This window comes from Hippoglossus hippoglossus, chromosome 5, assembly GCF_009819705.1.
Source record: "Hippoglossus hippoglossus isolate fHipHip1 chromosome 5, fHipHip1.pri, whole genome shotgun sequence".
Taxonomy (NCBI): Eukaryota; Metazoa; Chordata; class Actinopteri; order Pleuronectiformes; family Pleuronectidae; genus Hippoglossus; species Hippoglossus hippoglossus.
In genome coordinates, this window is record NC_047155.1 from 9,776,491 (window position 1) to 9,788,872 (window position 12,382).

General features: G+C 43.5%; 1 protein-coding gene across 2 annotated transcripts in view; it reads left to right on the forward strand.

Moving 5' to 3' along the window:
• The window catches only part of gli1 (GLI family zinc finger 1), a 51,963-nt gene that overhangs the window by 32,955 nt on the left and 6,626 nt on the right, over positions 1–12,382 (forward strand). The window contains exons 2-10 of one of the 2 annotated variants that reach the window (XM_034585659.1): positions 5,796–5,906; positions 9,382–9,614; positions 9,865–9,966; positions 10,061–10,259; positions 10,586–10,754; positions 10,871–10,978; positions 11,342–11,482; positions 11,661–11,810; positions 12,094–12,258. In XM_034585659.1, the coding sequence (XP_034441550.1) occupies positions 5,836–5,906; positions 9,382–9,614; positions 9,865–9,966; positions 10,061–10,259; positions 10,586–10,754; positions 10,871–10,978; positions 11,342–11,482; positions 11,661–11,810; positions 12,094–12,258 (1,338 nt within the window). In that variant the 5' untranslated portion in view covers positions 5,796–5,835. Of the gene's footprint in view, positions 1–5,643; positions 5,907–9,381; positions 9,615–9,864; positions 9,967–10,060; positions 10,260–10,585; positions 10,755–10,870; positions 10,979–11,341; positions 11,483–11,660; positions 11,811–12,093; positions 12,259–12,382 lie in introns of those variants that run through there. The other variant, XM_034585660.1, reaches the window with a different exon arrangement.

The following is a 12,382-nucleotide window of genomic DNA, read 5'->3' on the forward strand; positions in this document are numbered from 1 at the left end:
TGAATAGGGCTTATTGTACATTACAGTGATGTCTCCAGCCCTGTGGCCTTTCAGTGGTCACACCACTGGCCCCCATCACATTACAGCAGCTGTAAGGAATTCACCCAGTGTGGGTAAAAAGGGGTAAAAAACACAGGGGAGGGAGGGAGGGAGGGTGGGGGAGAAAAGCAGGGGAGGAGGGGGGAGAGTAGTCTGTGTTGGGTGGGGGGGTGGGGGGGTTACAAAAGCACAGGCAGAATTTGAAAACAAAGTTTACCACTGAACGAAAACAACTGGGCTCGAAAAAAGTCAGTGGGTGAGGAGAGAAAGACAGAAGAGAGTTGGGTGGGGGGGGGACAAAAAAGAAAATGAAGTAGAATCTGGACTGTGGTTGGCTGAGGGCCCGAGCCCCGCCTTCGTCCCCCCCGCCCTCCCTCCCTCACTCAGTCTCCAGCCCTAACACAACAGAATCTCCCACAAGCCCAGCCACATCAGGAACGGCTGGCTACATTATAGCTGCCATTATCGTCTCTCAAGTCATAACAGCCAGAGAACACCCACCTCGACTGCAGCTCCGCCAGCAGGGGGAGGGGCGAGGGAGAGGTCGCAAGAGCTGGAATGAGCTGAGGGAGAGAGGGAGAGGGAGAGGGGGGGGAGGAGAAGAGCGAGCAGAAGATAGTCAGAGATAGTGATAAAGGCAGAGAGACTGGAAAAGGCAGAACGAGAGGATGAAAGAAAAGGAACGACGGAGAGGCTGGAGGGGAAAGACACTTTACACAATACTTCCAGATGTGTGTTTACACTACACAAAGTACCCCAAAGACGTGTCGGGTTTTGTGTTGAGTGTGTAAAGTTATACACATATGCGGATTCCCTACTGAGAGTCGAGGAGAAATGAGGCTTAAGAGGAGAGGGTTCGTCAGTAAATACAGCGTCTTCTTTACGTTTGGCTGAGGAGGGAGCAGGCGGGGGGGGGGGGACATGTGTGAGCCCCAGTTTAATGTTACACCCAAGAGTGAAACAGTGCAGAGGCCGAGTGGAGCCGGGGCCGGATCAGATCAGGCGCTTTTGTCTGTCGAGACCGGTGACCTGTGGAAAAGTCTTCTCCTCTCTGGCGGGAGGGAGGAGGAGGAGGAGGCCCCAGACTTTATGGGAACGTCACAAAATGGCCAAAGGATGTAAAAACCAAACAATGCGTCTCTTTGTGTATCACACACACAAACTATCACCTGAGAAGTGAACTTAGTTCACAGCAGAGGCCGTCAGGAGGAATGATGCAGTCTGATCAAAGCCACGTAATAAAGAAGAGATGAGATGTATTCAGCAGAAAGCACTGATAGACTCACTGAGGCATCCCGGTCAATGTTGATATTATAGGGGAATGTTCGGACAAATTGGGTCCGGACTTTACACACAGTTTGCTTTTCACACATGCACATCACAACGGGAGGTTCTCTGCACAGACGCGTTCACAACAGCATCAAATCCTCCGCATTATTCGGGTGAGAGGTGGAGCAGCCGGGTGGAGCAGACAGAGGCAGGAAGTGATGTATTAACTCCGCTGTGGAGATCACGTGATTTTCTTGACAACACACAGACACCGGTGTCATCGCCAAAAACTCTCTGGACATCTTCGTCTGTGTCTTCTACGTCTGTGTCAATGCTTTTTTTCACCCGGAGATGTTTGCGTTTACACATGCACCTCCTCCGGCGAAAATATGGAGGATCTGCGGAGTTCAGTGCATGTCTGAAAGCAGCTACTTGGTGTAGCATGAACATTGCAGCTAACGTTAGCTTGAGTCCAAAAACGTCGGTAAATTTGATTGATTTTGCCGTGTAGCATGACAGAGACAGTTCACTGACTTTGTGACTCTTTTCTACTTGTGCTACGACTTAATTACAATTAAGCATCTACAATCGTAAATTATATAGTAACGATGTAGTGAAACAGTCGCAGGAGTAGAAAAAAGAGTTATACAGTCAGCGAAATGTCCGTTGTTGGCCCTTATCTACTTTAAGTTTGCTAGCATTAGCTACCATAAGCTACCAATGAGGTGAACCATTTGGACTGTCCCAGACTTCCTGCTGTCCAGCCCCTCTGGGAATTTTCAGGAAACTTCATGTGTGAAAGTCACACAGTCGGTACAATGTCAGTTCAGGCAATTATCTGCTTTAAGCCACCATGAGCTCCTGCTCATGCCAGAGCATGTTCGACTGCTCCAGACTGTCTGAGTCTATTAAACTGAGTCAATGTGCGTTGTATTGTTTGTGGATTAAACCTTTTTCTTCGAAAGAGGAATGTGATCTATCTTCTTTTAGAGGTTACATAAATCTGTACATGATTGACCCCCTCAGAGAAAAGCCTGAGTATTTTTGTTGTAGTTTAGTTTTAGCTTTTGCTGAATGGTGTGGGTTTTTTTTACAGCGTCAGTAGTTGGCTCTTGACAGGGAATGAGCAACAGTCCATCAGGGATATAAAAAACATATTTTATTTTTTGGTGGAAAGCTGTGTTGGTTTGGGAACTAGACAAGTATAAACTGGAATGGATAAACCACAGTCAGGACTTAAGCTCGTTTAAAAGTATCCAGTAACTGAGCTCAGCTAATTTCACAATCCAGAAATATAAAAAAAAACTTTCATGAGTTGGTCTCACTTTGGAAACACAGTACAGTTACAGTATGTTTTAAAAATCAGAGGTTGTGCTAGGATTTACAATTTATTATAAATTCCCTTTTTAAAATTATTTTAACCTTTTTTGTTCTTCAAGTAATCCATAATATATATCCAGCTTAGAAATTACTTTGCACTGAAAACTTTCCTCACATAGGCCTATAATGACTTTTCTTAAAAAGAATAAATTGATTAATTAATTAAAAATAACGATATATAGATAAATAAATGAATGCGGAAATTATTTGTTAGTTCATGCACACAATGTCAAATTAGTCTTAATGTTGTGTGGATCCTGTTCAGCCTGTTCACTCTTTATTCGTGAGTTTGTCACACTGGATTCCTGTGGATGGTGTTCAGCCTGTGTAAGATTAGACGGGTTTAGGTGTGTCTTATTTGTACGGGCTGGTGATGATGTTGTGGGGTTAGTGAAGCTGGAGGTTTTGGTCGTACAAAGTGGCTGCACTTCCTGTCCTCGGCTCCCCGGCTCCTGCCCGGCTCGCTGTGCCGCAGCGGAGCAGCCTTGTTTAGTTTGCCGTGTGATTTATGGCCTTGGGGCTTTTTAATTTTTATGCTGCCCCATCCCTCTCGAACCCAGCACCACAAATTACACCAGGGACCAGACTCCCTTCGAGTTTCTCACAAGATATTGACCTAAAATAGCACGATGCCACAACACCTGTGTCAGCACCACGGATGTATGAAATCATCCATCATGGTGAAGTCATTTTTCCAAACATATACAACATGTACACATACACAGGCAGTTTTATACCATAGACTTTATACGCATTTTACACATTCACACATTTGTTTCATTCGTATGTGCATTGATATGTGTGCAACCAATATTGGAAAGTTCAAATGGTAAATATGTATATGTGGATGATATCTCCACTCTGTGCTAATGAAATATTAAATATAAAGATTTTCAATCAAATATAATCAATATGATGAAAAATCTGACAACAAGAAACTATTCAGGTAAAATATTTTTTTAGAAATACCATCAATTATATAATATTTCTTATTATTTTACTATGTTCTGTTAAATATTTCTGGTATTACAAGATTAAGTTGTGTCCTTAGAAGTATGACTTAATGTTGTGTATGTTTGTATCTTGGCAGGTGGGATTATGTTTCTCTCTACAAGTATATTTGCTTGAGAATGAATTTCAAGATGGCAGAGCAGCTCAGGTTTACTGTTGTTGACTTACTCAAGATTGTAAACTGATTACACAACACAGTTGAGTGAGTATGTACATAAAGCTACAACAGCAAGAACACACAAAAACACACAAACACACTCTTGCTGCATCACTCCCAGGAGACACACACACACATATACGCACACACATGTTTTTCAAAAAATATGCTGCTGACATTATTCACTTCTACCCTGAGATACACAACTATTTATCATGTCACACACACACACACACACACACACACACACACACACACACACACACACACACACACACACACACACACACACACACACACACACACAGCAGCAGCAGCAGCAAATACACTTGTTTCCAAATCTCTCTTCTCACACACACCTGCCGCTGGGCTTACACAGTACTAACTGCTTCTTGTATTTTCACCACACACGCACACACACACATTCTCTGTCGACTTGGTGGCCACTGGAATATTATGGTACCCCCTGGTGAGACTGACAGGTGTGTGTGTGTGTGTGTGTGTGTGTGTGTGTGTGTGTGTGTGTGTGTGTGTGTGTGTGTGTGTGTGTGTGTGTGTGTGTGTGTGTGTGTGTGTGTGTGTGTGTGTGTCAGGCTGTCTGGAGTCCTCTCTCTTGGTATTTATTGGTTCTGGACAGCTGAGGTGCTCGTCGAGATCTCTATTTAGCACTTCCGGCTAATTATCATACACACATCTGAAGCTGGTGCTGAATATGTGCCATTAACCCCAGACCGCCCACGTCATTTAGGCACTGGCTAACTTTGCATGCCAAATCCCTCTGGTGGCTTGTGGGCTTAAATAGGTCCCTACTGCCCTTTTAACACTTGTGCTACTGCATAACAGGCCTCGCAACCTGTTACCCTGCGACCACGGAGCTTTCATCCGCAGAGGGACGGCAGCTTTCCCAGACTGGGTTCGAACACTTGTCACATGAACAACAGCAATGTGATATTTTGATTCCTCATGCATGACATGACAAGGACTAAAGGGCAGAGCCAAAGAATGTGGCATCAGAGGGAAGATCTGAAACCATTTTTTTTTTTTTTTTTTTACCTTTAGCAATAAAGATTTTTAAGCGTCTCCATCTGTGGTTGCTATGACATCATCTTAATTAGCTCTGTTAACACGTACAAGCCTCTGCGCCGACAGTAGTTAGTACCTGCACTGATGTGGTTGGATGTAATGACCAGGTGCTTGTTAGTGGGATCCCTCAGCTAGAGTTACCTGACACAAGAAGCTGCTCTGTTCTACTCTCAGTTTTTAATATTGTTGGTACAAGCATCCCCTCACCGCTCGTCTTTTAAGCTTCAAGGCAACACCCAGCTTTTTGTGTCCTCTGTCTATCCAGGATGAGCAGCTGTGGCAGGTTTTTAGTGTCTGTCAGCAGCGTTTGAGCCACTTTGAGAGGACTCAGTCTAAAAGAGAGATTAAAGGGTTTGACCTAAGTATATTTTAAAACATGAAAAACTTAACTAAAAGAAGAGAGTGCAAAGAAATGACCGATTTGGGCTCAACATCAGATTTGTATACAGAAACGAAAAGGGCCTTCTATCCAGACTTTGACTTCTAGTCTTTTGTTTTTTACTCTAAGTAAAATTGAATGAATTCAGGTCTTTTAAAAAACTATTTGTAATGATTTTAATAAATTACTTCTATTTATATTGTGTTACTATATTTTCTTCTTTTTGTTCCATAGTAGATTTATTAATTTATATCAACTCCGTTTATTTAAAAAAAAAAAAAAAAGACTCAGAAGTTTATTTTTCCCTTGGACTGTTTTTCTTGGTTGGGTTTGTTGTTAACATTCTATATATTTTCTTATTTCTTTCCCCAACCACAATTGTTTTTGTCTGCTCGGCCGTTCTTCTCTCTGATGGTGTTTGGTTCTGTGTGGTCGGGTTTGTTTGGGTCTGACCGCGTCCTCGTCTCTGTGTCTCAGGTCCAGGGAGTAAGGGGGAGCAGCAGGTCTCGGAGCTCCAATGCCAGTGGACATGCAGCCACACCAGGGGCTGTATCACTACGAGACCTCACCCAGCCAGCCCTCCAGAGGGTAAGACTTACTGTCCTCACTCATTACTCTGCATTTTAACCACCTGATTTCTCACTATCTTCTAAGAGAAAAACCTATGATTTAAGAGATAAATGAGAGGGTTAATAAGGACGTGATTATTCTAGTTAAGCATAAAGACTTGAAACAGGGTGAAACAGCCTGGCTCACTCCTGATTTAGAAAATATGGATCCCTAAACTTTTTGATCAAGAATTGAGATGAAGATACAAATAGTATGTTTATTTTTATTTTATTTTATTTATGCCTCCGACAAGGCCCAACATTCTCTTTATGAACCACATTTAAATTAACTAGATCTGGATTTTTATTTGGATCTGCAGCAAATTTAAAATGCCCAGAAATATCAGTCCCCTAAACACGCCTGATTTTTACATCAACATCCATGAGGTATTCTCTGAGAAATCGACAAAAGAAATATCAAATAACAACCTATCTTGCACTGTTAAGAAAATAAATTCCTGGATCCACCCCCCTTTAATAATCCACATTCAAATTGAATGGGTTCTTCTTTTGGTCATGTCCCATCGTTCCACCGAGTTCTGTTGATCTGTTCAGTTGTTTTTGTTTAAAAACCAGCCAACAAACAGACAGACAGGACAGACATGAAATGTTGCCAAGTTATCTCAAAAAGTTTTTTTGCTGTGTATTACTTGTATCAGCCAATATGCAGTATATCAAAATACAGATATGTCTGTGAAAGGTCAAACTGAAGGCCACTGCAGGTTTTAGTGTTGGAGTTACATGTCTTGAGATTGGAAAGTTTATTCATCCTCCAGCACTTTGCTGTGCAGCATCTCCAGCAATAGCTCAGGTTGCCATGTAGGGTCGGTGAGCCCGTGCAGGTTTTGGTCTGTGCACAGGAATGAAGGAATCAAACCTGGCAACCACACATATTTACTGAGTTCCATTTAATAATTACGTTTCAGTTCATGCACAAGTGAAGGTGTTTGAAGGTGTACTTTTTTAAACTCGGGACAAAGCCAGACAAGCCGTTCATTCTTGTTTCCCGTCTTAAACCTAACAAGGATGCTGATCTCCTTAATGCACCTTCGAAAAGAAAGAAAACAAGCGCAGTTTCTAAATGACTGAACTCTCTGATCTTGCCACTACTCATCTCAATCTTTCAGCCCACATCAGAGCAGCCCATCTCCAGGAAGCACAAAGTATATTCACCTTCAGAAACTGTTCCTATTTTAACACCAGGGGATATTACGAGGGCGCAGGAGCAATTGTTGTGGACACAGGCCTGTAGCTCAGCCCCTCACTCCTCCTCCCCCCCCACCCTCCCTTCCTTCATGCCACCCAGGTTGCGGGTGGACTCGGCCTCTCTGACAGCTGCTAATTACAGGCTGACCAGGCCCTGTTGCGCTCTGCATGACTGCCCCGCGCCCCACTCAGGTTACCCAGAGAGAGAGAGGGAGCAGTGGAGAGAGAAAGGTGGCTGTGCAGGACAGAGAGAGAGACAGAAGAGCAGGAGGAGGAGGGAGAGAAGAGGAGGAGATAGAGGGGGGGAGAGAGAGAGAGAGAGAGAGAGAGAGAGAGAGAGAGAGAGAGAGAGAGAGAGAGAGAGACAGACAGAGGAGTAGAACAGAAGGGATGATTGGGAAAAGAGAAAGGAGGGAGGTAAATTCGGCGGGGGGAACCGGCACAGTGGATTAGAGAGGGCAGATTAAGCTCCTGTGTGGAATACACGTCGTGGTGACAGAATTAGAGAAGTGAAAGGAGGAGGATGGATGAAGTCTGTCCCTTTTAAAAAAGAGGAGCAGAGAGAGAAAGAGGAGGGGAACAGGGGAGAGCCATTCTGAAACTAAGCAGTGGGAATGAGGAGAGGTCAGAGAATACATTGAGATTCATGAGGAGACTGGAAAGTTCCAATGAGGCTTCACTTCTAGTTTGGAGGGGAAAAACCCAGATGAGCAAGTTTCCACAGTGTAGAGCAAGATAAGGGCTATACACCCTCTACTGGTGGGGAGGAGACATCACAACAAGTCAAGTGAAGATGGGACAATGATTCATTTTTCTCAGCTCCTCTGGGCTGTGCTGTTTTTCCCAGGTGGCAAACTGCTTCCAAAACCTGTTCCTGCTACTACAAATACTTTAGTAATTAAACTGCATTTAAAGAAGCTGTTATTGTGTCGTATTTACATATTTCTGCCCTTCACAGTTGTGTGTTAGTTGTTGTGCATTGCTGTGAAAAAGAATTTCCACAGGGGACAATAAAGTTGTAAAACACAGCTTCATCCAACATCTCTCTAAAGCGATTTTCCACAATGCATAGAAATCAAATTAAATGTTCTTTCAAAATGTCCTTGATTTTTTCATTTACAATTTTATTTATCTCACACATATCACACATTCCCTTTTGTATTTCATGTGTCAGCACCATCACTGAATATGCCCTTAACTGATGTTTTCTGCCTTTTAGTAACTTTTAACTCTGACATTTAAATTTTTTGTACGAGTACAAGGTTTTGATCCTGAGGTATAGAGGAATATGCAGAGTCAATATTCTGCTAGAGGACACAGTGCTGCACCAAACCACCTCAAAACTGCAACCTGCTGACCAAACTGCAGCAACATCACTAAATTTGCCCAAACTGAGTGCACAAAGTTGCCTAAAATACCCAAAGTTGACCCACAGTACAGGCTACAAACACCAAAAAACACCCAGGCCAACCAGCTAGATGTTACAAAGACATTGCAACCTATAAAAAGATTTCAATCGCTTAAAACGGCTCAACCAAAGAGGTCAGACATGACAAAAAAGTCAGAGTTAGCAGCCAGAAAAAAGATACATTTATTCCAACAGAAATAAAAGGAATTAACAAACACAACCAAATTCAACAAAAGGCCTGATGGGCCGGCCACAATGAACAAAAGAAGGAAAACCCCACAGACCAACCCACAAAGGGTCGTAGGATCTGGGGATCGTCCTCTACCCTAAACCAACATACAAGACTAAAGCTAACAGAAAGAAAGCCTGAACCACCGGACACATCAGAAAAGGAAAATGAAAGAAACAGATCACTAGGTCGGCTGCTGCTGCAACCATGGAGAGAAAAAGAGCACAAGTCCAATATATATCGATATACTGCTCATGAATTAAGCACAGTGAGGAGTTCTAACACATAATTGATCTTCTTTAGATTTGTAAAATGTTTTGCTGTTTATCAAGTGTTTGTCATTCTCTGCTCATAAAGAAGAGTTTAAAACCACAACGTTTAGTCAGGATCAAAAATAAGTTTATCTTAAAGGAATTTCACTTAAAAGAAATAATAATATGACATTTACCGTGATGATTATTGATATAACAGATTTGTATTTTCTTTTTTATCGTAATTTTTGGCCATATTACACTATGGCCATCACAACAGCCATTTCAATCCCATTGATTTAAGTTTCTTTTTTCAATATGAATACATTTATAATGTAAGTGTCATCCTGTGTATTTGCAGCCTAGTCCCCTCAGACCAGTCTCCCTACAGCGATGTGTCTCCGATGCGCGCTCCCCTCCACAACGGCCCTGCCCAGGACTGTCGAGCTATGTATAATCCCATGACTCCCAGTATGACTCATGGATCGGGACCAGCACAGGGGATCGGCCACTGCATGGATCAATACATGAGGCCCCCCCAGGCCCCACCGCCCCACAGCGTGATGGGCCACAGGGGCATGCCGCCCACGGAGGGTGAGTCACACTCAGAGTATCTTTTACACCTCGTGAACCTCACAGCTGCTACTGATCTGGACTTAAAGATACCAACAAGATCCAGGGGGAAAAAAAGAAGAAGAAACAAACTAGTTCTTCTTTCCTGCTCAACCAATAGTCACATGGCTGCTTGCCAACATAGAGATTTTGAACATATGCACACTGGCTCTGTAACTAAGCAACCATTTGTCTTGATGTCTGTTTCTGTCTTGTCCTTAATGCCATTCAGGTAGCAATAGCACCCCCTACTGTACCCAGAACAACATGATGTCCTCTCACCATAACTTCTGCCAGGTTCAGCCTGGCTCTGATCAGATTGGGTCTGGTGATGGTGAGGAAACGCTCTCTTTGAATTTAAATGTAAAAAGATCTTCTGCATCATCTCAAACTTACTAACGACCCGTCCTGCTCTTGTCGTCCTGTAGGGTCGAGGTTCTCCACACCGCGCTCCATTCTGAAGCTGAGCAAAAAGAGAGCCCTGTCCATCTCTCCCCTGTCCGACGCCAGTGTCGACCTGCAGACGGTGATCCGGACATCACCCAACTCCTTAGTGGCCTTTGTCAACTCGCGCTGCAACCCCAACGGAGCCAGCTCCTACGGCCATCTCTCTGTGAGCGCCATGAGGTCAGACACTTCTCTATTCCGTTTGCGAAGTTCAATAATGCATTTTAAAAGTCAGTAAAATATCACTCTCTCTTAGCCTCTCAATCAACAGGTGCACTTCAGAAGCTCTAGTATTAATGTTATTTGATGCAAAACAAAATCCAGGATTTGGATTAAAAGTTAAATATTAGTTTTAGAAAACAAGAGTTCATCATCATATCATGAGAAATGCCCTCATCCACCAACCTACCGCAAACTGGTCACTGGTTGTTCAATTTTTAATTTATTTGAATACCTCAATGGTTCCTTCAGTTTTTGTTAATCTCATCTTTTGTGTTTCTCCGCAGTCCGTCTCTGGGTTATTCCAGCAACATAAACTGCCAATCCAGGCAACACGTAAGCATGTACGGTGGAGGCGGGGGGACGCATCTGGGTGGACACACACCAGGTCCCTGCCAGGCTTCCCGCTTACCTCCGCACAATCCTCGGCTGCACGTCACGCCCAAGCATGGACACGTAAGACAGCTCTCTATCATTCCCTGCACAAAGCAGTCATAGCAGTTCATTGAGTTTAAGAAACGGTTGAATTTGTGCATAATGTTAAACAACATGATGCGTTTGTTGTTGTGTAGCTGAAAACGGAGCCAGGGCTAGGCAGCGTGATGGATGGCCTCAATGTGAAGAGCCTGGAGGAGAGATCAGAGGGAGATGTGGCCAGTCCGTCTTCCACTGGAACTCAGGTACAGAAACAGTCTCACTCTCATGAAAGGGTTTTCCCACATTCACATCTTAGCCTTTGTCCTTAGATTAGTCAAATAAGCCGTTTTCAGATGTGAACCGTAGAAAATGTTCAGAAAAATTGTATCTGGACATTTCCCAGAGGTTAGCTGTCGCTTTGTAGAACACAGCAGGAGATCAGGTCAGACGCATTTGTTTTTTACGGGGCTGTAGTTTGAAAATAACCTTTTAGCAGCGGATGACACGACTGGCTGATATGAATGATCTAATAGAAGTCAAATGTGGCCCTGTGTAGAGATTGTAAAACTTGTTATATGTTTGCACAGTACTTTTTTTAACCCTTGTTTTTCGTTTGTGCCCATCAGGACCCTCTCATGGGTCTCCTGGACGGCAGAGATGACTTGGACAAAGACGACGGGAAACCGGAGCCGGAGGCCGTCTATGAAACTAACTGTCACTGGGAAAGCTGCAGCAAGGAATTTGACACACAAGACCAGCTAGTACATGTAAGAAAGACTGAGCTATAGACCCTGCAGGTTGGGGAAAAAACAAAGGGAAAAATAGAAAAACTTTGGGGTCAAGGTTACATGTTCATATTCCACGTTATCCATTCTCTCTGCTGTTATCTGCAGTATATCGCGATGATTAATAATGTCTCTCCCTGCGTATCTGTTTACTCTGCAGCACATCAACAATGAGCACATTCATGGCGAGAAGAAGGAGTTTGTGTGTCACTGGCAGGAGTGCTCCCGAGAACAGAGGCCGTTCAAAGCCCAGTACATGCTGGTGGTTCACATGCGCAGACACACAGGAGAGAAGCCACACAAGTGCACTGTGAGTCAGTCCCTTAGCTTCCATCGGAATACGCATCGTTATTTGCATGTTCATGATAATGACGGGATGCAAGAGGGGAAAATAATCATCCTTACATAAAACCCTTGCACTATGAGTGTACTGTAGTTCAAACACAATATGGCTGTAGAGTTTTAGGCCTGTTGATGAAACTGTCATAGTTACTTTACGGTTTATATTTATATAAGTTGCGTTATTGGTTTTGTTTTTTTTCTTTATTGCATCTTGTCTTACAAAACCCCTATTTTTCATATTTATGTTTTAGTTTGAAGGCTGTAACAAGGCCTACTCTCGCCTGGAAAATCTGAAGACCCACCTGCGCTCTCACACCGGGGAGAAACCATACGTGTGTGAGCATGAAGGCTGCAACAAGGCCTTTTCCAACGCCTCCGACCGCGCCAAGCACCAGAACCGGACTCACTCCAATGAGGTAAAGTCATGTACATCACTGAAAAGTCATCTGGAATCCTAATCTGCATAGCTTGAATGCTCATATCCGTATTTGCCTTGGCTAATAACATATGCGATTCATGCTGCAAACGTATGCACAATGT